The sequence below is a fragment of the Clupea harengus genome, chromosome 19 (genome assembly GCF_900700415.2).
Source record: "Clupea harengus chromosome 19, Ch_v2.0.2, whole genome shotgun sequence".
NCBI lineage: Eukaryota > Metazoa > Chordata > Actinopteri > Clupeiformes > Clupeidae > Clupea > Clupea harengus.
In genome coordinates, this window is record NC_045170.1 from 20,058,534 (window position 1) to 20,083,796 (window position 25,263).

The window sequence follows — 25,263 nt, forward strand, 5'->3', positions numbered from 1 at the left end:
GCGGAGAGAGAAGCTCGGCCCTTAAATAACGTCTGACCCAGGCGAGCCAGCGGTCACGGAAAGAGGAGAGTTTAATTGGGGAGGCGCTGCCGGATTAAGCGTCCAATTGGATAAAGGGCTGGGTGGAATTGCTTGGTGTAAACTCTGGAGTAAAGCTATCTGCTGTTGGGGAAATACCAGAGAGAGAGACGAGGTTTACCTGACAGCAGGCTGAAGGGTAGGATTCTGGGGAAGGATTTCAAAGATTTTGGAGGCTTTAGTCCTTTTACAATGCTAGACATCTGAGTCTAGTCTTGTTTTCCCTCATTAGTTTTCATTCATCATGATGAAGAAGACTCCCCTGACAGCAGCTTAATAAGTCTTGGGTGTGATGGTTGTGACTGATGGTCATGTCTCCGGTCTGAAATAAACCCTCCTTGCTATTCATTTACAAGCAAACACCTTCAAGCCTGAGCCATAGGATGGTGTAATTAGTAGCCCTAGCACAGTTTAACACGAGTTTCCTCCACTCTTCCCATAAGCCATGAACCTCAACACACACACACACACACACACACACACACACACACACACACACACACACACACACACACACACACACGCACACACGCATACATACACAGCCATCCGTCACCTCAGCTTCCCCTGCCACAGAGGCAGAGCTGACTGATGGGTTCAGTCTACTGGGAGAGATCAGAGCGATTGACTGTAATGCACTACATTCCTCCAAACTGACACCACTGCCACACAATGACTGACACACACACACTCACACACAAAACCAAAACGGACGACACACGGACACGACACACACACACAAACATCCTAAAACACAAGCATGCATGCAAACACACACAAAATACGCAAGCGCACACAAACACGCACACATACTCACACACATACACACTCACCCACATATTTGGATGCAAACACACACACACACACACACACACTGCCAATGAGTGTGTTGTGGCCAGAGGTGGATTGTGAATCATCTTCCGTCCTCCCTTCCTGTTCCTAGAACACATGGTTTGCTTACTGTGTGGACATCAAGGTTCTAACTCAAAGGTTCCTCACCCTTGGTTCTGCGTGTGGGCCAGCTGGGCCAAAGGTAATGAGGTTAGACGTGTCTCTCAGGGTTATCTGACTTTTAATCTGCTTTTATTTTGGTTTGTTTTTCAGCACGGTGGATGATTATACCCCACACCAGAAGGTACGACAGATATTACTGATATTGAGATATTCTCCCTTTGTTTTTCTCTTTCTGTGTGTGTGTGTGTGTTTGTGTGTGTGTGTGCGTGTGTGTGTGCGTGTGTGTGTGCGTGTGTGTGTGTGTGTGAAGGAAAGAGTATGTGCTTGTGTATACATGTTGGGCCCTGGATATTCCATCTTTTTCTAGCCATAAATAAATGAAATGAAATCTTATTTTAGAGGTTGATTTAGAAATACATGATTTGTATTGAGCTGGGGATGAGATTTCAAATGAACATGACCCCGTAGCACAACAGAGCAAACCAGATGTGTCCCCAACCTCATTGGTAAACATAGACAAACCGTACACTACCATAGGGCAATAGAGTGTGTATATCTGCCCTGGTCATCTAACACCCACTACCCCCTCGCCTGCTTCCCGTCACCCTTGCTCCCAGTTGGAATGAGGCCACGCTCTCACAGCAGGGAAAAAAAAAGAAATGAAATGAAAATGTTTGGCGTGGGATATGTGCGAACGTGTGAGAGTTCACAGTTTCATCCATTTCCTTGCAGAACAAAGCCCTCTTCCAGCAATTGAGTCTGAAGGAAAACGGCCTGACGCTCCGCACCGGCGCAACCAATGAGACCAAAGAAGGTGAGCCGCACGCCTTTCAAGGAACGCTCTTTTCAAGGAACGCTCTTTTCACTCCGGTGACGCTCCGCACCGCAGCAGACCTTGGCGCGGACGCGCCGCCATTCTTTGTGCATTACACAGGGTTTCGCTCACATACGTGAGGGACGTCACGTCACGGCCGTGTGCATTCAAGTTATTTGAAGCCCTTTTCTGAAGCTGTGAATAAAGTCTTATTTGATGCGTCTGTTCTGCGTCAGAGCTGATGGTTAGGGCTGTGTTCTCTTTAGGTCAGTTTTAATGAAGCTATTTTCTGTGATAATTAGTATACTCAGTCCTCTGTGGATTCGCTCCACAATGGTGCTCCATATTTAAGTGTCCTCTCTCTTTTACTATCTCTCTCTCTCTCTCTCCTCTCTCTCTCTCTTTCTCTCTCTCTCTGTACGCTTATGTGAATACACAACTGTCTAATCAGGATTGGGTATGCCACCATATGTGTATGTATCCATGATTTGAGTAGCTTTCAGTATATCTGTATATTAATATCTTTGCGATTGTCTGTGTACCTGTGTGTGTATGTGTGTGTGTGTGTGTGTGTGTGTGTGTGTGCGCGCACTGCAGTCTTGTGTCGTGTGTACGTGAGCCCAGACTCATTCGTGAGTGTGAGGACGCGGTCGACGGTGGTCACTCAGGAGCTGCTGCGTGTGGTGGCCCAGAAGATGGAGCGGCCCGAGGAGGACATGATGCTGGCTGCAGTCATAATCAGCGGAGGTAAGCTCACACACATGCATGCAGACACAAACATACACACACTCACACACACACACACACACACACACATATACGTATATATACACACACACACACACACACGCACACGCGCACGTGCAGACTGATTGTGACAGCCCTTGTGACACCCTGCCGCATCACGTTGGATAAGTCCATCACGCTTGAGTCAGAGTGCTGATGTGAAGGGAGTAAACGGAGCCAGGCGCTCACTCTGACAGTCATTAGTGCAGCTCATGATCTTATCCTCAGACGCATGACACACACTCACTGCGCTGGAAGGAGAGACGATTAGATGTTAAACATACACACACACACATACACACACACACACATGAATTCACAGGGAAATTAAAAGAGAATTCATCCTTATCTAATTAGCTTTCTTTCCCCCCTCTTTCCCTCATGTTTTTGTACACCCTTTCTTTCTTTCCTCAAACTCTGTTTCTCTCTCTTCCCCTGCTCTTTGGCTCCCCCTGTCTCTGTCAATCATTATTCCTCTTCATCTCTGTTCCTTTGTCTTCCTCTGTTTGTCTTTTCCCTCTTTTGGTCTCTCCCCCTTCTGTTTTATGCATCATGATCTCTAACTGTCTCTCTCTATGCCTCACACTCTCTTCCTCCCCTCACTCCCTCCCTCCCCCTCTCCCTCCCCCTCTCTCTCCCTCTCCCCCCTCTCTCTGTAGAGAAGCGCGTGCTGCAGCCCCATGACACTATATACTCGGAGAGTGTGACGACTCCAGGCAGACTGATGGCTTGTCGGCGGGACCTCAATGAGATTATGGTAACGTCTGACGCCTCACTTCCCCCATCACTCAACCCCTACAGCAGCCCCTCGCTCCGCCACTTCCCCCCGCCTCTGCACTCTGCTCTCTTTACTGCCCCACTTCCCCCTGCACTCTGCTCTCTTTACTGCCCCACTTCCCCCTGCCTCTGCACTCTGGCTCTCTTTACTGCCCCAGTTGCTTCCGCACTCTTACTTCTACAACTCCACTTGCCGTCTTTACTCCCTTTTCTGCCACAGTTGCCTTGGTTACTCAACCCCTACTGCAGTCCCTCGCTCCACCACTTCCCCCTGCCTCCTTACTCAACTGCCCCAGTTATCTCCTCACTCTATTCCCTCTACTGCCACAGTTACCCCCTCTTCTCACTCTACTGCCACAGTTACCCCCTCTTCTCACTCTACTGCCACAGTTACCCCCTCTTCTCACTCTACTGCCACAGTTACCCCCTCTTCTCACTCTACTGCCACAGTTACCCCCTCTTCTCACCCTACTGCCACAATTACCCCCTCTTCTCACTCTATTGCCCCAGTTTCCTCCTCGCTCCCTCTGCTGCAGCAGTCCTCAAATCTGGCCTTGAAGACCAAACTCCCGTCTTTTGTTGTTGTTATTGTTCTAATTACCTTCTGTTATGTAATGATTTAATGAACTCGTTAACCACAATCATTACTGCTTACCCTCTCAAGAAATGTGTCAGAAAGGCAGCGATAACAAACGATGAGAACATCTATCTAAAGCCCATTATCAGATAACTGGGATATTTTCTTGTGTTATGTTTATTACCAGAGAGGAAGATTATTTTGGAAATGGCGGACTTTGTTTCTAATCCTAGTGGGATAATTCGTTTTTTAATTGAATTGTCAGGTTTCGTTCCAGTGAACGGCTTTATATTGTTTTCACGTTGGGTTTCAGCACTAGAGGTGAAGTTCCCCGTCCTGCTAGATTGCTAGAACAGTCGCTTATGAAATTCATTCGTTCTGTCAACTTGTCATATTCTAAATGTACCCCCTGTGAGTGATTGATGTCCTATTATTTCTGAAGTGAAATGGGCTTTTAGTCTGTTATTTAAACATAACAGCTAATTTGTCAACTTGATAGTATCCTTGTATATCCATTACTTGTGCACATCCATCAGTATTTCTCTTCAGTATCCTTATATACTCTTAAACCTGATCCCCCTCCTTTCTCTCCCAGCCGCCCCTGACGGAGTGTCCTGAGCTGGGCCAGAGGCCCGTGCGGCTCCTGGGCATGAACACGTGGGACGTGTCGGCGGCACTCACCAACTTCGACTGGAGCCTCTTCAACTCCATACACGAGGTACTGTGCCCTTACACTGTTGACCCTACGTACTTAACTTACTACTTAAGTAACCAGTGTAAGTTAATAGAGTTAGCAGCGTGCCCGCTTAAGTAGGAAGTTAAGTAAGTAGAGTTACCCACTTGATCAGGTTGTTCCATACAAGCTTATTCACTGACATTGACCATGTTCTTGTATACAAGCTTATTTGACAATATTGGTCATGTTCTTGCATAGGCTGATTCACTGATACCGTATTGTCCTTGTTCTTGGAGATAAGATTATTCACTGTTAACTGTTCCAAATCTTGTATATTAGCCTAGTCACTGATGTTCTTTTTCATTCATATGACAAATTGCTTTTATATCAATAGGATAGGATGAGGGCAGCATTAGAGTGGAACATTTTATTTAAAGTCTTCCCTCTGTATCTGGGTCTATCCACTGTTCCCTTATCATCTTTAAGCTTCTCCACATAAATCACACAAGAGAGAATATTCTGGGCTTAGGATAACAGTATGAGAATGGATGTGGTAGAAGGTCTACAAGCCAACCCTTCTCCAGCTTAAAGAGACATATGCAGGAAGAACAGAATCACCCATTTCCATTTCTTGGGGGTCTTTAAGATCAACTGTTGCCCCCAAAATGTCTGCCTATGCTCTGATACCCTCTAAATGGATATGTGAGGGGGAGGAGTGGAACACATTACTGTCGTTTAGGAGGCAACTCTCCGGCGTGACTTGTAGAGCTAGCTAGTCTCTCCCCAGCTCCCAGCACTGGGTGTGATGATGTGACTAATGCTGCCCATTCAGCCTCTTAGCCGCTTGCGCTAATGCTGCCTTTCAGCACAGGCCCCAGCAGGCTAGGGGAGGTCAGCAGGAGCCTCTGAGGAGGTGTGTGGGGGGGTGGTGGTGGAGGAGATCCCCCTCCAGCTGGGTTGCCCCACTCAGACCCTGTAAAGCCTGTTCAATGGAGGCAAGCAGCTTAGCCAGCAGCAGCCGCTGGTTCTCCCCAGGCTAACGCTAATCGCTAGTCTGGAGCTGGGATTGGAGTGAGTGAGTGGACGCGGTCAGGGGAGAGGAGTCCTGTAGCCTCACTGATTAAGCTTCCCTCTATAGGGTGTTTATTTATTTATTTAATTTAGAGGCGCTTGTTGCTTTTGTCAAGTGTCACATTTCTCTTTCTGTTTGACTCATCTCATCTGCGTTTAAAAACTAAAAGAAAAAACGTTTTGTCTTTCTTCCTCTCACTCTCTCTTCATCTTTTTCATCATCATCTCTCTTTATCTCTTGTTCTCTCTGCAGCAAGAGCTGATCCACTACACTCTGAGTCGTCAGGCCAGCAGTCGCCACACTGTGGCGCTAGAGGTGCTGTTGCAGCGTTGTAACGAGGTGCAGCAGTGGGTTATGTCGGAGGTGCTCATGTGCCACTCGTTGGGCAAGCGCGTCCAGCTGCTCAAGAAGTTTATCAAGATCGCTGCACAGTAAGACACACACACACACACTCACAAGAAGGAGAGGAAAAAGAGAGAAACAGACTGTGTGTGTGGGGTCGGGGTTGGGGAGTGTATGAGAGAGAGTGTGTGGGTTTGTTTACATTATTTGCATAGAGATCTGCTATTACATTGTCCCCACAACAATCAAACTTTGTAAATATTCATATGTGTGAACTCTGACCTCTGGCTGAAAAAAGGAAGCTGTCATTATGAACCTGTGTGTCTCATCTGCAGCTGCAAAGCACAGCGGAACCTCAACTCCTCCTTCGCCATCATCATGGGCATGAACACCGCCGCAGTCAGTCGCCTCAACGTCACGTGGGAGGTGGGTGTGTCTCTGGATGTGAATACATGTGACACATACGTATGTGTGCGAGTGGGTGGACATACTATGTTGCAACCGTATGTATGCGTGGATTGGCAGTGTAATGTGTGTCTGTATGCAACTGAGAGTGTTGGCATCTTGTATGATCTTGTAAGATCTTGTATGTCGTGTATGACTGTTCTTCCTCAATTTCCAGAAAGTCCCTGGCAAGTTCAAGAAGCTGTTCTCGGAGCTGGAGCTGCTGACGGTAAGCGGGGCCTGACTAATTCATGTGCAGCTCACGCTATACGCCCTGACCAGATTACTGCATGCCTGGAAGTGACAGGCAGCCTGGCGCTAACCTTTGACCTTATTGCTGTTTGCAGGACCCGACCATGAACCACAAGGCCTACAGAGATGCCTTCAGGAAGATGAAGTCCCCCAAAATCCCCTTCATGCCCCTGATGCTCAAAGGTACGGCTATTACCCCCATAAGTGCTTTCAGGCATAAATGTTGATTGTGTGCTTTTTAATCATGTGCAAAGTTAGTGTCCTTTTCAACGTTTTGGGCTTGCTTTGGGTAAACACTACCTCTCTAAAGGACTAATGTTAGCTTTGGAAGAGTAGGTGGAGCAGGGAGTAATGTAGAACGGTACGATTGGTTTTATATCAAATCTTAAACTGGCCTATTTACACTTTCACAATTGCAGACATTACCTTCATTCATGAGGGAAACAAGACATTTCACGACAACCTAGTCAATTTCGAGAAACTGGTGAGTGTTTTTTCATTACTGACCGTTTCATCTGGATGATTCATAACCATCTGTTTTCATTGGGCTTATCTGGTATTTTACGGTTTCTGTTTATGAAGAAGTTATTTTACGCATCAAATGGCTGATGCAGCAGACAAAAACAAGACAAATGGAGGCTTAATGGGGGCTTAATGTCTAAATCTTTAATAAAAGTGGTTTATTTATTTGTGAGCTCATTTTCTGTTCTCTCCTCAGCACATGATTGCAGACACCGTGCGTCTCATTCGCCACTGTCAAACAGACCAGACAGGTAGAGTACTCCTCCTCCTTCTTGCTCCTCTCCACTCTCATTGGTCAGGATAAGTCACATGGATTCATTTGTTTCAGTATAGGCCCAGCAACAGAAAAGCATCACAGCTCCACTGTTATCATAGGGACTGGGGATTGTTGGTGGGAGGTGTCCACTCTTACATCTTTCATTGGGTTCTGCTTGTCTGAAACTGTACCCTTAATACAGTGTCTAGGATTGTAATGATTCAAAATGTTCCATTTCTTTAGGAAAAAGTCTTTTGTTTATTCTATTGTCTAAAACTGTATCATCTGTGATATTCCTCCCCTTCTGTAGGCAACGAGGGCACTCAGAGCTGCAGTCCAGAGGTGAAAGCCAGCATCCACTACCTGCACATCATCGACAATCAGCAGACTCTGTTCGAGCTGTCGCACAGAATCGAGCCCAGAGCATAGAAACAGCACCCCCTGTTGGACGCTATGTGTGAACACAGCCATCTGCACCAAGTTCCCGTTAATGTACAAAAAGCGCCCTCCTGTGTTTCAGATGAAAAGCAAGGACCCTCCCACCATACAGCGAGCAGGAACAGCCTGTCAGTAAGGACAGTCTTCAATCAGGACCTTGACTGGCTTACTCCTTGTGACTGATAGAAGTGAACTCATGACTGAAGTTACTGGAACTCATGACTGAAGTTACTGGAACTCGTGTGTCAGTGACCAGCGGTCATTTAGCCAGTATGAGGAGACCCACTCAGCAACTCTCCTCAGCTCTTAACCCACTCCCAGGGACCTCAGTGAGGAAAGAGACATGGAGAAAGAAGAAAGATGTCATGAAGGCCATATTTATAAGATGTTTATAAGATGTTATGGCCCTTGTCTCTCTAACCGACACTAACTGAGGACCTCACAAACGAACCTTAATGCAGCCAGACAGTTGACCTGTGGCTTGCCTCATTAAAAAAAAAACATTGCTTGTCCCCATTGTGCCACAAATATATAGGCTTCAGACAAAATTCCTCTGGTTCTTTTTTTAATTTAATTTTTTTATGTGATGTAAGGGTCATCCTTAACTAACATTGTTTTCATCTTTTGATTGACTTTGATTTGAGGATTTCACTGGATGGATTTCTTCAGAACACAAAGCACTGAAACATGTGTTCAGTTATATGGGATAATGTGACGTTCCTTATAGAGATATCAATGCAATAGGGGAGAGAGCCTGTAATATAGAAACATTATTTCACTCATTCTGTATTACTCAGTCATGAAAAGGTTGCCATTAGTTGTGGTGACGCACAAGTTCAATTGGGATGGAAACTCTTTTGTCCACCAGCTGTAAAAAACAAACCGTGCATGTGCAGGCAGTGAGGGGTTCATATGGCATCTGCCAGTTTTCAAGTTTCACTTTTGTACAAAGACATATGTATATTTGTACACATATTTGTTGTTACAGGAAGCCATTGTCAGTGTTACTTCACAGATGGGTCAACCATATTCCTTGCCAGGACTGTGGGTTTGGAGAAGGGAGGGTGTGTGTGTGTCTGTCTGTGTGTGGGGGGGGGGGGGGGATAGCACGTTTTCTGTTGGTGTGTATTTGGCTGTGGCAAGGCGCATGGCTTTTTGCCACATGGTTTGTTTTGGTAAAGCCATCAGGAGCGACACCAGCTGCCTCCCTCGTGGTGGTCAATGATGTCAAGTGCTAAAAAAGTCTTACACTCAAATTGCCATTTGCACTTGTCTTTCTTTTCCTTTTGTTTTTAAGGTCTGCTTCTGTAAAATAATGTGCAAGAATGTATATAGATTTATAATTGTTCTGTGGTGAAACATTGAAATTGTGTTTCTTTTGTTTGTGCCAATACTTTAAGTCGGAGAACGATGCAATATAAACCATGTAAACAGTTGTAATGCCTTATCCATGCTTTTCACACCTCTATGATGCCACCCACGTATAGTGTCATGACTGATCCCAGAACAGTTGAAGCAGTGAACTGTGCCACTCTTTTTGGAGACTCAATCTTGACCTTAATTCATTTAATTAAGACGATAATCTCACTCTTGTTGGATAAGCATGGAAATAATTATTAACAATTTGACATAAAATTGTCAGTACTCAGGAAAACACACAACAGTACTCTTTTGAATAAGGAGAATTTTTTTGTGACTTAAAAGCCATGGTTAGTTGTAATATATTTTGGAAAATTTAAAGACACAAACAAATTCAAAAAATGAACATGTCAACCGAGCTTTGGTGACATCACTGAGTCCCTCTGGTTTTTGTGCTTCTGCTTTCTATCCCTCTGCATCCTGTAGTTTGTGAGGTTTCTCGTGGGCCTTTAATTACCCTCTGTGGACTTGTGTACATCTGCAAATGTGTCGTATCACTACGTGAGCAGGACAAAATCCTTATTTATATATCTATTTGGTTTGTTTGTTTTAATTAATATGTCAGTGCGAAGACAGGTGGAAACACAAACGTGTCTTCTATACCTGTTTATTTTGTGAGGAAAGAGTTTTGTGTTGATGCCATGATAGCAGCAGACTGATCTGGTCCTGGGGGGGTACTCCAAGCACGTGGTTTAGTGACAAACCTGGCTTAGTTAACTCAGAAGAGTCCTAAAAGAAGAGCCCTATGGCTTTGTTTTGTTAGGAGAATGAAGCCATAGGGCTCTCTTGTGATTCCCTTAGTTAAATTTGCTCCACCTCTCGTCTGTCAATTTAAAGTAATCAAAAATAAGAAGTAACATTACTTTGATAAATAATTATAATTATAATTCGTTAAATTACTTGTTACATTTTTGACAGGGTAACTAGTAATATGTAACCTACTTCATCTCAAAAGCAACCTTACCAACCCTGTAGATCCAGGAACGGTCTGGTCCAAGTCGGCTGCTGCTGGTGTCTTCTATCCTGTGGGAATCACGGTGCCTTCTCCTCATATGGATAGAGCAGGCACTGAAGATGGGCTTGAAATGATTGTGACATGCCGTGGGATACCATGACAGAAATATTGTGTTTTCTTACTAATGTTCAATACTGTTCTGTTCGAAACAAAACAAACAAAAAAAGTTGCTAAGGCAGTTTGCATGGGGTCTAAAGACAGTGCCCACCGAAACACGATGAGAATGGAAACAAACAAAAACAAACCTTTGTTGTTAACTGAAAGTGTAAATAGAAATATGTTTAAAATATTTATGTTTTAAAAAAGAAAATGTTGCAAAGCAATACAGCCATGGTGTATTCACTTTCCATGTTCTTGTTATAAAAAACACACACCTGTTTTCTAAAGTATGCGTTTTTATTATACAGTTCCAATGTAAATGAGCAAATAAACCATTTATGTAATGTTATCCCAGATGTTTCCTGTTGTCATTTATATGTCTTTGCTAAGAGATAAGGTGTGTTATTCCTTGTGCTTACCTTAAGGGGTCTAAACTTAAAGGTGTCTCACCTAACATCAAACACACACAAGAAGCAGAGTGGCGGCTCCTGAAAATGAGACAGGATCAGATTTCCATCACACTTGACATTTGAAGTTTAAAAAAAACCAAGCTGCTTCTCTTACTGCGAAGTACCACCTCAGTCCTGGTGATGTGATGCATGACTTTTTCATCTGAGGCGTAATGAGTGACTCCAGTGGTCGCACAGCACCTCAGAAGTCAGCACACCAGTGTCCTGATGACACTAAGTAATGCTGTCAATCATTTTGCCCCCATGGCCCTCACTCACTGTGAGCAAAAGCAGACATGATCACATTGATATGCTCACAGCTGATGTAAATGGGATAGGATGCCGTCAGCCTCTTGAATTTTCTTGTTTTTAGTTGAGTGCATATTCAAGATCCTATACTTGGAGATAATGGTATATAAATGGTTCTATACAATTGCAATTTTCACATTACTGTGCAGTGTGTTATCACATGTTAAAAAATGGCTTTCTGATTGGCCCATTATTGGTCATTTTCGGTAGCGGATGGATAAGTGGTTGAATGTAATTACCAAGCTTGTCGTCATTGAGTGATATTGCTCGACGTTGTGTCGTTGTGCATTTGCATTGTGACAAAAACATTTGGATCGAGCGGGTTTATAATATACTTCTCGCAGAGGTGCAACTTTATTTTGGAGACAGGACACTGATTACACTCATAGAAAGGTTCCACCTGGACAGGAGAGGTCTTTACTTCTTGTGAGTGTTTTAGAAGGAGAGTGAGTCAAGCCTAAAAGTGTTGAAGGACAGTTGGAAAAGGCCTCATTAGATGGGGTCACACATGCACAGACTGATGTTACAAGTCAACTCTTAATACTTAGCCTGCGTAAAGCGCTGCTAATGAAACTTAACATACATAAAATGTGTTATTTGTTAGAAGTACAGTGCTTGGATTCTTACTTTCACTTTTAGACGGAATTGCGTCTAGAAAGAAAGTTATGTGCATGAGACCTTACCTCTAATGGCTGCTTCTTTCTCCTCCATCTTACAATTCCCATTCTCAGGTCGGGCACTAAAAAGCTCTGATTAAGTATCAGGCATGAGACGGAGAAAGGTGCTTTCAGTGGTTTCTATCTGTCATATCATTCAGTTTCAAATCTTCTCAGGTCGACATTTCTATATTGTATGTTAAATTCTAATATTTTGAGATACTGGGTTTTTGATTTCCATGAGCTGTAAGCCATAATGATTCTAGAATATATGTGCATTTTATGGCTCTGTCTAGTGCAATTACAGCTTCCATCCACCGGGTGAAGACGATTAGCTTGTAGCCATATCCAGTAGCCACTTCTTAATGGGTGAGGCGTTAACTTTTTTTTAATCGGTGAAATCTCAAAATGTATCGCAAATTTTAAATGGACAAAACTTTACTTTGTCATTCTGCTCATATTTGATGAAATTGAAAATTACCTCTCCAAAATATTTAGGTAATAAAATAATAAAACCAGCCTCGTTGGAATATTGCTTTGTAAAAACCTCTACTGCGTTTTGTTTGAAATAGTCTCAGCCTAGAAGCTGTACCAAATGCAGTGTCTGGTGCTCCGTCCATTCCAGACCACGACCTAGTATTTCCATATCTTGTTATACAATACGTTGTATATATTATCTGTAAACATTAGAAACGTTTCTAAACTGTCAAATGTAGATACCGGTAATCGTTGTGTGCGCTTCATCCTCGTTGCGGGCTGGAACCATAGTTTGGAATTGGATGCGAGGGTTCGTCGGAAGGTTTAAGAGCTGCACCAAACTGGCTTTTCCCGTTGTAGTCATTTAGAAATGCCAAAACATCTTTCAGAATACAACACTGCGTCTGTTTATTCACTATTTACACAACGTAAACGTTTTTCATGAATATGATCGTAAGAAGCGTCCCAATCTTTCACAGGCTCGCATATTAAAACAGTTGCTGGACGTCTGAATGTAAACAATATACTTTGCTGCTAGCTCGATAGCTATTTGATCCTCCCGACGACGTTTAAATACACAGTTAAGGGTGGGTTACATGTGTTGTTATGACAATTGGTAGTTCTCTGGTGGCGCCTTGAGGTGTACAAATAGAGATGTTTCCTTACTTTTATGGTTCTCGGCTATTGACTCCTTTATTAACTCAGATTATCAAATGGGTTGCTTTGTGTATAGCGTCATGACTGATAGCTAGTGCATCATGGTACATTCTAAGAATTTGTGGTCTGTTTTATGTCTTATTCCCATCTCAGCAAAATATGATTGATGTATGGTCCAATTAACATCCATTAGGTGCATGTGTATATACGTACAACGAAACACTTGAACCGGTATTGTAGTCATAGTACCACCATCTGTGTGAAATGGATGGCACTTAGTCTAGTACTCTCGCTTGCCCATACCAACTCATACTTACCTGGCAGGGGAGATACCATGATCAAGAAGGTGGTTCACCCTTGGCGAGGCTCGGCCATTGCACAACCGGCCGTTGCTGACCCGAGCGAATTTCTCAAATGTAGAAATCTCGACTGCATAATTTGTGGTAGTTGGGGACTGCGTTCGCGCTATCCCCTGATTGAATGTATAAAGACAAATATCGATCCTGAAACATTACGTAGAAGTGTATGGAGGGGAGTTAATATAGGAGTGGTCTGGCATGTAGAGAGTTATAACAGTAGCACAAATTGCTAATGATGAACAGTCAGAGGGCATAACATTGTCAACATTTAAGGATGTTTCGTTACTGTACATCAGTTTTTGTTCGAAATGCATTGCTGCTAGGAGGTCATTTTGTCGTTCTTCTAAGGTTTGAGTCCCATTCTACAAGCATGATGGCAGGGAACTTTGCTTATAGGAGTTGCCGTAATGATAATGTAGCCAATTATAGTGTAATTTACATTGTTGAGATCCTAGTGGCTCACTGCGATACATCCTGAAATGTGTATTTCATGCACTACTTTCATGCCTACATGTTGAGATTTTGGGCCCAAATGAGTGTCTGTCAACAACTGAAAGTTTCACGTAACACAGATTCAGCAAGATAAGGTAGGCATTAGACAATGATAGAGACTTGACTCATACGGCTCATTTCCAGCACTGGTTGTATTGAACTTGCTCAAACATTTCAGTTATGCTCAAAAAGCTTCATTAATCAATGTGATATGATTTGGATGAACTTCATGCAGTTGTTTACCAAACATTTCAGACAGTACATTGAAATTATTATTATTATTGGATCATTTTTTTGTATTAAAAGGAGCAGTCTGCCATTCTAATCCAAAGTATTTCTTGTCAAATTCGGCAAACCTTTCCTCACGGTCCTCTAGGTGTTTTGTTGTTTGTGTGCACTCAAAATAAAAAACCTCTGGTGTGGCTGTTGAGCGCAAATCTCAACAGCCTTTCGCCAGAATTACAGACTTCACCTTAAACTAAAACCCAGGAGGTCCCTGTGCTTTGTCAGTGCAATGTGGAGTAATCATTGCTCTGGTTAATATGCTAACGTTGCAGTGCATGTTTCAATAAGGATATGCAGTACCTATCCTGTTTCTCAACATACAGTAGGAATCCAGACTTGACTGATTTTAAGCTTTGGTTTTTGGTGTAAATTGTTTTAGGGAAACAAGACCGACATCAATTGTTCATGCTTATTGACTTGTGATCCGTTGTTGTGCTAGAGTGTGATTGTGTAATTTAATTAGGATTCCTCCGTCAGGAGGAAACCTATTGTTATTGTAGGCTTTCTTATTATTATTCTTGTTCCATGGGAGTCAATGGCAGCCCCTAGAACCGTATGGTAACTTTTTCTGAAATTTGGCACACTCATTAAGGACAGTCCCTTCTTTACTCACACCAAGTTTCATGTCTCCCACTAGACCACACTAACGGCACCAACGGGTCAAAGTTGGACTTTTGTTAACACTGTAACTTTTGAACCGTTTGACCGATTATCAAAAATGAGGTACCATTGGATTCCTTGGATCAAGACGAATTCAACGTTCAATGGCGCCAATTTTCGGTTATATAGATTTTCCGCTATTTCCGCTTTTCTCAAAATGCTTTGAAAGCCTACTCCTCCTACAATTTCAAAATCACTAGAGATGATCTTCAGACCAAGCCCCACAAAAGTTACCCAATTCTCACAACCACAAAAGTTACCCAATCCTCACAACCGTTTGTCCGGTACAGCCACTCAAATTCAGCAGAAAAGCAGGCAAACAGAAAGTGAAGTCATATCAAGCTGGGGCACACTCGCACACCATGAGGGGGGGGAGAAAGGAAAAAGGGGGGGAAGAAGGGGGGAAGAAGAAAAGAGAGGTAAAAAGAGAGAAAAAAGGGAAAAGGAGAGAAAAAAAAGAAGGAAGGGATTTTGTATGGCCTAATCCTCCATGACTAAAGTTTTTTTAATGTTGATGTACATCATTGATTATTTTTAAAACATTAAACTTCTGTTTTTATATGCATTACTATGAGAGCAGAGGTTTCAGGTTCGAGTCCCACTGTTGGCAGAAATTGAGGTTTGCATTATTTCATGCAAAGCTCATTTTCATTATTGGAAATCACAATTTGTTTGCATATTACCTTTTATTAACCTTATATTAGTGAGATATGGATAATTCTACATTGAATATTTCAATACATATATGCCTTTATGAGAGAAGAGTTGACCCCAAAGTTCCCGGTTCGAGTCCCACTGTTAGCAGAAATTTAGCTGTGCATTATTTACAGCAAAGTTCAATTTTATTACTGGAAATCACAATTTGTTTGCATATTACTTTTAATTTACCTTATATTAGTGAGATATTTATAAATCTACATTGAATATTTCAATGCAAGTTCATGTACAGTTATGTGTGAGGTACTTTAATTGTTTCACAAAATATTTGTGTTCCAGTTAATACATCCTTCTACTCACAAAAGAACAATGTATACATCTTTGTTGTAAACAAACTTTTATTTGCAATAACAAATTCAACAACAACAACTATAGCATAATACATATATATACAATATAATAATATATATCAGAAAACATATACAGAACTATATACAGAAAGTGTGAAACTGGGAGGGAAAGGGGTTGAGGGGCACTAAGCCAGTGTCCATGCCTCTGGGAGGGGGGGGGGGACAATTTATTCATTTATTTTTCATGCATTTTTTTATATCCTCCAACCACTGCTTCTTGGGAACAGCCTCTACAGAGGGGCAGTATATAATGCCCTTGTACTGGCTGTGTCCAGTCTCCGCTGTCCTGAACTGCCCGCATTTCTTGCACGTGTTGCGCAGAACACTGCAGGTCTGTTTTCGGACTGGAGCAGGAGCGGCAGAGGAGAGGCTGGCACCCAGAGCAGACCCAGACACTTTCCTTTCTTCACTCTTCTTTCCTTTATTCTTTCCTTCTTCCACTCTTCTTTCCTTCTTTTACTCTTCTTTCCTTTCTTCTTTTACTCTTCTTTCTTTTCTTCTTCCTTTCTTAACTTTTGCATTTCATGCACTGGTATTTCCTTCCCATGTGCAAAGGCAACTTCATATCTTAAAAAATGATTGATATAAAGCAAATTGCATTAATTGCTAATGTTTGGAAGATTTTCGCTTCCCTCACAGACTCACGGCCACGCCCCTTTCCCAGCCTGTTCATTTCCTCATTCTGTTTCACTCAGCTCCAATTAGCCCTGATCACTTGCCACCCTGCCACCAACCTTATAAGCTACACCTGTGCTCACAGCCCCTTCCTTTCACTCAGACACAAAGAACCTGAATGCTGTTGCTTGTGCTCATCCTGTGTGCGTTTTCTGAACAATGTAAGTGTATTGGTGATTACTTCAATGGACTGAGCTTGATTTAGTTAGAGACGGAAGATGTGCCTATAGAATTGTTTGCTACCTTAATTTGTTGCCTTAATGGAAATGCTCCTAAGTTTGTTTGCTTATGTATTGCCTGTGTAGGCCGAGACTCTGTTGTACAGTTATTATTATGTGGCACATTGTATGATTTATCTTGTATTGTATGACTTGAGCGCACTTTGTATGCTGTGGCATCCTTTGTACAATGTAATATTTTGGAGCTGATTTGTATATAATTTCTCATTCCCTGCTAGAAACCACACTCACACCCAAGCCTTCCTCACACACACACATCCATACCGTCCTACTCATATCCTCAACGGAAAATCCAATAAACAAATTGAACTGTGAATCCTGACTGGTGTGTTCTTTCCTTCTTTTACTCTTCTGTCCTTTCTTCTTTCACTCTTCTTTCTTTTCTTCTTCCTTTCTTAACTTTTGCATTTCATGCACTGGTATTTCCTTCAGGAAATGCATTTTCTAGTTGCATTTCAAATTGAATATCCCATTGGTAAATCTGCAGCATGGATTTTTCTATACGGTGACAAATTGTGAAGAATATACATTTCCCCCTGGTTTCGCAATCTTTGGAGGAATCCGCATCGCTGCTTGCAGCTATATTTGGAATTATAATGCAATTCAAGATGCATTTAATTTTTTTTTAATTTTTTTTTTAATTCGCACAAGGAGCCACTTCACCAGTTTATTACCTTGCAGATAGATGTGAGGTATGCCAAAGGCGAAAATCCAACAAGTGCTGTATTTAAATTGCAATGCCATTTTTATCCACTGGGGGGAGTGATCCCTATTTTTATATTCAATTAAATGTTAAACCTGAAACCATAGCAATTTGTAACAGCTTCTATATAATGCTTGTGTTTAACAGCCTTAAATCCAGAAACATTATCCGTTAACTTTCCTTATAATTGGATTCATAGTCATAGTTTCTTTATACGCGTATGTGATTGGTCGAGGGGTTGTCTCATGTAACGTCTCATTCATAACATTTGCTCTAAATGCCGAAACATTAAATGTTGTAGGGGATTTTCAAACTCTATAGGTTCTGGAATGTGAAGGAACAAATCTTCCTGCGTCTTTACCCAGAAAAATGTGTAGGTCATTAAGAATACCCTAATCGTGAAGATTAAGACTGCGAATCCAGTCCTTTTCTTGAAAGGGCGTTCGACATCGCTTCTCGGCCTTTTGGCTAAGATCAAGTGTAGTATCTGTTCTTATCAGTTTAATATCTGATACGTCCCCTACCCGGGGACCATATATTAAATTGATTTTTGGAACTGGGAGATGGAATAGGGGCTTGCTCCGTCCACTCCACGCATCGACCTGGTATTGCAGTACCTCCAGGAACGGTGCACTCCCACCCAGGGAGAATCATCATGTTAAAAGAAAGTGTCTTTCAGCAGGTAGAAGTAGGATAAAAAAAATTGTTTACGAATCGTCATGTTCCCCACTATTATTAAGCTTCTGAACTTTTACGTGAAGACGTTCGTCTTCCCGGATAATTGATTTAGGCCTACTGTTCACTACAACATTTTCCGGTTCACGGAAAGTTCAAAACTCTAAAGACTACATATCGCAACTATGTGTTTTTTACTCAATCACAACAGACTGCCAATATTTCATTATATATTGTCATTGTCTTGAAGTCCAGAACAGGCTTTGCAGCTTCAACCTTGACTGCTATTAACTTGCTCGCTGGCAGGCTATCTACCGTCTGTCAAGAAGTAGGCTTAAAACGCTAGAATAATAATGGTTTAATACAAGCGGGTGGTGCGCCAATGATGCCTCATTTTAGCAATTTGCTTATTTTGTATTTTGGGAATGTATTGATTTTCATGTTTTTATATTTAATCTGGTCCATCTGAACATGGTACTTGTTTTCCCTTACATAACGTCATAGGCAGTGCTGGGGGGGGGGGGGGGGGGGGAGGTGAGTGAACTGTCTTTCAGTTGTACTGCAGTCCTCTATAGAGGTTAGATAATTAAGACTATGACCCATGTAGTGCATAATAGAGAGAGTATACTGCAGGCAGAGGTGGAAAAAGCACTGAAATATTCTACTCAAGTAAAAGTACCTTTACTTTGATGAAATTTTACTTAAGTACAAGTAAGGTTACCCATCTAAAAATCTACTCAAGTAAAAGTAAAAAGTAGTTAATTTAAAATGTACTTTAAGTAAAAGTTACCTAGTTACTTCCAACAACTTGATGGGGGTCGCTCCTATACAGTGCAAAAAAGGACAAGGGGTCATAAATCCAATCCAAAAACTAGTTATTTTTAATTAAAGGGAAATCTTTACAAATGTAAGTACAATAATGACATAAACATGACATGACATAAACATGTCAAGTTGTCAACACAACATTTAGGACCTTTCGGGAGGTATAATGTGCCAATTTAGTTCAGGCCATCTCATAAAACATTTTCAAATACAATTGAAAGTGGCATGATTGTGAATTCTATGGACAATTTTTTATACGTACAGTTAGGTCCATAAATATTTGGACATTGACACAATTTTCATCATTTTGACTCTGTACACCACCACAATGGATTTGAAATGAAACAATTAAGATGTGCTTTAAGTGCAGACTTTCAGCTTTAATTTCAGGGTATTTACATCCAAATCAGGTGAACGGTGTAGGAGTTACAACCAGGGATGGATTAACGAACGGGCCTACCGGGCCCAGGCCCAGGGGCCCATGAGCTCAGGGGGCCCCTAGGCCAGAGCCTCTGCGTGAAGTCGCTGTTATGTATCTCTTATTTGTGGTTGAAAAAGGTGTATTTTATTCATTTGCTAATGGCTTTAATTCAGTGTACCTGTGCTGTGTTAGAAAAAACTAGATTACTGCGACAGTGATCATGCATGACTTTTTTGGGGCTGCCAAGGATACCCTATGCTATATATTCCCTCAAAATGGCAAACCTGTCTTTGTCATGGTTTTCATAATTTTTAGGGGGAAATCATCAGTAGCAATCTATAACAAAAAGATATGCTTATCGTACATACACTATAGAAACTATTAAAAAACTGATTCAATTAAATGAATAATTTCTTATTTTCTTTGTTATTTTTGTCATGTACAGATATGCAATGATGATTGCTGGGTAATATGTAGCCTATCTTGTCCAATGTCAAGTCTCTATTTGATCATGTGATGAGACGATACGCTATAGCTAGTTTAGGCGCAGAATCTGACAGTCAAGACCTACAAGCAGGCACAGTAGGTTACACCTGCTAAACGACACCTTTCAAACATAAAAGTGGTGATGCATGATCTGATTTTTCAATGGACAGGATAGCCAGCCCATTCAGCCTCTCCTGCCCCATGCTGCCCCTCAGGTAGGTCTTAATCAGTTTCAATTTGGAAAAGAATCACTCGGCTGTTGCCCTGTCACATGTAATGTCAGAAACAATAGCGGGGCAGTGCACACCTCACCGGAGGTGGATGTTACGGAGTAAACTTTGACATCTTTACTTTCCCAATACAATAGCCAAAGTATTTAATTCGACCGTAAAATCCAACACATTGCGTGTGCGTGTTTTGCAGGCACACAATTTTTTTTTTTCGCGGAGGGGGGGGGCCTTCAGCATGTCCAGGCCCAGGGGCCCGTGGTTTCTTAATCCGTCCATGGTTACAACACATTTTATATGTGGCCCCCCCCTTTTTAAGGGACCAAAAGTAATTGGACAAACTAACATAATCATCAATCTAATTGTCATCAATCTAATTGTCACAGCCTGAAGTCTGGAACCCATAGACATCACCAGACGCTGGGTTTCGTCCCTGGTGATGCTCTGTCAGGCCTCTACTGCAACTGTCTTCAGTTCCTGCTTGTTCTTGGGGCATTTTCCCTTCAGTTTTGTCTTCAGCAAGTGAAATGCATGCTCAATTGGATTCAGGTCAGGTGATTGACTTGGCCATTGCAGAACATTCCACTTCTTTGCCTTAAAAAACTCTTTGGTTGCTTTCGCAGTGTGCTTCGGGTCATTGTCCATCTGCACTGTGAAGCGCCGTCCTATGAGTTCTGAAGCATTTGGCTGAATCTGAGCAGATAATATTGCCCGAAACACTTCAGAATTCATCCTACTGCTTTTGTCAGCAGTCAAATCATCAATAAATACAAGGGAACCAGTTCCATTGGCAGCCATACATGCCCACGCCATAACACTACCTCCACCATGCTTCACTGATGAGGTGCTATGCTTTGGATCATGAGCAGTTCCTTCCCTTCTCCATACTCTTCTCTTCCCATCATTCTGGTACAAGTTGATCTTGGTCTCATCTGTCCATAGGATGTTGTTCCAGAACTGTACAGGCTCTTTTAGATGTTTTTTGGCAAACTCTAATCTGGTCTTCCTGTTTTTGAGACTCACCAATGGTTTACATCTTGTGGTGAACCCTCTGTATTTACTCTGGTGAAGTCTTCTCTTGATTGTTGACTTTGACACAGATACGCCTACCTCCTGGAGAGTGTTCTTGATCTGGCCAACTGATGTGAAGGGGTTTTTCCTTCACCAGGGAAATAATTCTTCTGTCATCCACCACAGTTGTTTTCCGTGGTCTTCCGGGTCTTTTGGTGTTGCTGAGCTCACCAGTGCGTTCTTTCTTTTTAAGAATGTACCAAACAGTTGATTTGGCCACACCTAATGTTTTTGCTATCTCTCTGATAAGTTTGTTTCGATTTTTCAGCCTAACGATGGCTTGCTTCACTGATGGTGACAGCTCTTAGGACTTCATATTGAGAGTTGACAGCAACAGATTCCAAACACAAATACCATACTTGAAATTAACTCTAGACCTTTTATCTGCTCCTTGTCAATGAAATAACGAACTCCCTTTATGAGGGAATAACATACACCTGGCCATGGAACAGCTGAGCAGCCAATTGTCCAATTACTTTTGGTCCCTTAAAAAGGGGGGGGGGCACATATAAAATGTGTTGTAATTCCTACACCGTTCACCTGATTTGGATGTAAATACCCTGAAATTAAAGCTGAAAGTCTGCACTTGAAGCACATCTTGATTGTTTCATTTCAAATCCATTGTGGTGGTGTACAGAGCCAAAATGATGAAAATTGTGTCAATGTCCAAATATTTATGGACCTAACTGTATGTGTGTAATGTTGTGAGAGCACCTGTAGTCGTTGTTGATGACGGATCTCCTAAAAAGCAAATGTGTAAGATAGCATAATATGCTAACGTACTGTAGCTTGCCAACCTTTTTAACAAGTTGAAACCGGCAAAGGTTATCTAGCAAAGTTTCAGTTTGGAATTGTGCGAAACTACTATTGAACATACCAATAAACTACCAGTATCTCAATTAGCTTAGTTAAAGATCTGCCATTTAGGCCGTTAGAGGTCTGTAACATTATATTTAAGGGTCAGATGCACATTACGATGCGACGCATCAGTGTCCACACAGTGCTCCTCTGCTTGTCAGTATCTCCATAGTGTTTGTGCCAGTCATTGGGTAGAAGGCCTTATGAGATCACGTATCGTTTGTGAGTGAACATTAGTAGCCTAGGCCTACATGTCTTGATCCAAAATGTTAAACAGTAAGATGACAAGATTCAAACAGACCAAATGTGGGATGAATAGTAAGTTTGTGTGGGACATGAGGTTACAGACATTGAGAGGTATCCTAAAACTTTTAGACTTTTTATATAATGTCTATCTAACTGAATAAAAAAAACTTTTGTATTAGGCTCGTTAACTCCTACACTTTGTACTGTAGTCCAGTGATTCTCAACCTTTTTGCCCCCAAGGCCTCTCGAAGAAACTATTCCAAGCATACTCCGTACAAATGTTTGTGTACTTCTCTTCATGAGGAAAGCTCATAGTTTTAAATAATTTCCTATCATCTCAAGCCCCCCTTGCAGCTTGTTGGCCGGCCACCCTGTTGAGAACCACTGCACTGGTGAATTCCACAGCACACCAGTTAGGCCATAAAAGATACAGCTTTTGCTATGAGAAAGATATCATGAGCACAGACATACTTATTATTAAAAGAACATTTCCTTTTTAATGTTGCTTGGTAGCTTTTAGCTTACCATATCTGCAAAGTTTGTGTAAGTTAGTTTTTTGTGACGTAGCAGATGAATTCACCGGCCCCATCTCTGCACAGTTTGATTGACGGCCGTCACAGCCTCTTGATGAAAGCCATTCTTTAAAAAAAAAAAGTGTCGGGCGGGTAAAATAACGGATCCATGTGTTCATTCAATTAAAAAACAAATTACCAACTCAAATGCGGGATATTATCTCAACATGCAGAGTGAGTGACAAATGCTGTTCAGCATAAAGCGGGGCACTTGGTCGCCTAAGTATAGGTACGTCAACAATTATCAGCACGTGCCCAGCAACCAGCAACCCATGTATGTTTATTTTATGAGTAATCGCGGCCTAAATGATGGGCAATACACTCCCAAAAGGTAGATGGCAGCAATCTCACGTGTCTTCTCACACTACGACAATCCCGAAGAAGAAACTAGCGACGAAGAAAAAAAACATTGTTTACCTCAGTTCCGTGGAGCTTGCGGCAGTAATTGACAACAGGCGGCAATATGACGGCGAAAAATGTCAAAATAATAGTCCGCTCGAGAGACTTTTAGTGACAACCGGTTGTTAGGCTGTCATGAAGAGGTTTGACATGTTCTTACTGAGTTGAAAGCAAGCATAATCCAGTGTCTAGTTTACTGGACAGCAGTGTTGCTGTATTTTTGCTGTGTAAGTCCAACAATTTACACTGGTACCTACATAGGCGATTCAGGCTTAAATATCTATAGATTTCTTGTAGTACTTGTTATTTCATTACACCCCCATATCAAGGATGCACAATTTGTTGTTTTCTCAGCCACACAATTTGAATGAATTCAATAGGCCATTGCTGTAGGATAACTGTATGTGATTTGACTGGGGCTTACCATGCCTTGGTACCTACAAAGGCAATTCAGGCCTGAATATCTATACATTTCCTTAAAGTACTTGTTATAAGAAATTTACTCTACCCCTATTTCAAGGATGCACAATTTGTTGTTTTCTCTGCCACATAATTTGAAGTTCATCAGCAAGTAGTCACCGTTCAACTCTCAGACCTAGGCAGGTGGAATGACTCATGTAGTTTGTCAAACACCTTTTCTCTTGTAAATATTTTGGATTTGTCATTTCCCAGAATTGTTTTGAAGAGACAAATACCCTTTTCAGCTGAACAACATAGGTTATTTGTATATAAAAAAAATAAATAAAAAAAAAGGCATTTCAAGCTTTTTTTCCTAGTTTGGTTTGGACCTTTAGCATTGTCAAGTTGTCGGAGTTTTTTGTTCGTTGTGCTATTCCCCAACTTGAAAAAAGGGACTGAGTCATCTACATGGAGGTGTGGGTAACTGGATTCCACTCAAATTGCTGAATAACTGAGTCCCAGGCAGTAGCTACGTTTTCACTTCTCCTTTTCTTTTTATTTTCAGTTTAGCAGCATTTGTCCATTTGCCATTTCATTAGTCACTCAGCCATTAGGTAAAAAAAAACCTTCAAAGACAAACATAAACACACATAAGTATCCAGCAAATGCACACAATAACAGTACACAAACACCACCATGTGCAAAATACTGAATTCAATGATTAGCTCAAATATAAATTACTTAGAAAAATATACTCTGAAATGTTAAAAGTTTAGTTTTTAACCAACTTAAGTGTACACAAATTAAAGTGCAAATTTGTACAAGCCAACCGCAGCAATTACATTTTTAAAGTGCTTGTAGTATTAAAATGCATACTACCATTGATATAAAATGGCTACTGCAGCCTCACCGTGCAATCTATTTCTTACTGGCGACACAACCAAACTACGCCAATGTCCTAAACATGCCCTCACAATGCTCAGCATAAATAACAACTTCACAGTATAAACAAACATTATAGCATGCCCACTCTCAACGGTTGCTGCAGTTCCAAACTATTTATAGCACAAACCAACGATGCAGGAGCAGCAGCAGACTTCGAAGGAAGTGAGATTTAAAGTTCATTCTCTTACCGGCTGCCTCTCCAGACTTCGTAGACTCTCAGGTTCGCACAACACAGAGCGAGGTCTTTCCAGCGTTTGCTGTGCCGTTTCAAACTACTCTCTCGTACCTGCTTGGAGCTCAATTAGGCACCTGATATTCTCCTCTCTGCGTCGCGTGTGTGACGTTTGCTGCGTTGCGTTGATTGGAACTTGAGTGGTTCAGCTGGTTAATCTGCTGCTCCCGATTTAAAGGGAAATAGTCACCACTACTTTTTTTTATCAGTTTTTTCCCCGTGTATATTATTTTTTCCCCTTAAAATCCCACAAGTGAAATTTAAAAACACAGTTTGACTCGACAAGCATATAGTGTAACAAACATATAGTTAAATACGTTTTTTCTTCATTTGTTGTCATTGTTTAATAACTAATGCA

General features: G+C 41.8%; 1 protein-coding gene, 1 long non-coding RNA gene and 2 other non-coding genes across 7 annotated transcripts in view; 3 read left to right on the forward strand and 1 right to left on the reverse strand.

Moving 5' to 3' along the window:
* rapgef5a (Rap guanine nucleotide exchange factor (GEF) 5a) overlaps positions 1-8,527 on the forward strand; it is a 67,900-nt gene extending 59,373 nt beyond the window's left edge. For all 4 annotated transcript variants that reach the window (XM_012831425.3, XM_031586503.2, XM_031586504.2 and 1 more), the window contains exons 15-26: positions 1,183-1,213; positions 1,765-1,846; positions 2,444-2,593; positions 3,292-3,389; positions 4,582-4,704; positions 5,987-6,165; positions 6,412-6,502; positions 6,699-6,749; positions 6,868-6,955; positions 7,192-7,256; positions 7,491-7,545; positions 7,861-8,527. In XM_012831425.3, coding sequence (XP_012686879.2) covers positions 1,183-1,213; positions 1,765-1,846; positions 2,444-2,593; positions 3,292-3,389; positions 4,582-4,704; positions 5,987-6,165; positions 6,412-6,502; positions 6,699-6,749; positions 6,868-6,955; positions 7,192-7,256; positions 7,491-7,545; positions 7,861-7,979 — 1,132 coding nt within the window. In that variant the 3' untranslated portion in view covers positions 7,980-8,527. The remainder of the gene's footprint in view (positions 1-1,182; positions 1,214-1,764; positions 1,847-2,443; positions 2,594-3,291; positions 3,390-4,581; positions 4,705-5,986; positions 6,166-6,411; positions 6,503-6,698; positions 6,750-6,867; positions 6,956-7,191; positions 7,257-7,490; positions 7,546-7,860) is intronic.
* A 4,851-nt stretch (positions 8,528-13,378) lies between these two features.
* On the forward strand, positions 13,379-13,544 carry LOC116225132. The gene has a single exon (XR_004165939.1). It is a non-coding gene; the product is annotated as a U1 spliceosomal RNA (small nuclear RNA).
* A 4,453-nt stretch (positions 13,545-17,997) lies between these two features.
* On the forward strand, positions 17,998-18,188 carry LOC116225133. The gene has a single exon (XR_004165940.1). It is a non-coding gene; the product is annotated as a U2 spliceosomal RNA (small nuclear RNA).
* Positions 18,189-24,258: 6,070 nt separating this feature from the next.
* LOC116225037 lies at positions 24,259-25,077 on the reverse strand. Its single transcript, XR_004165882.2, has 2 exons — positions 24,862-25,077; positions 24,259-24,354 (listed from the first exon to the last, which is right to left on the reverse strand). It is a non-coding gene; the product is annotated as an uncharacterized LOC116225037 (long non-coding RNA).
* Positions 25,078-25,263: the final 186 nt, after the last annotated feature.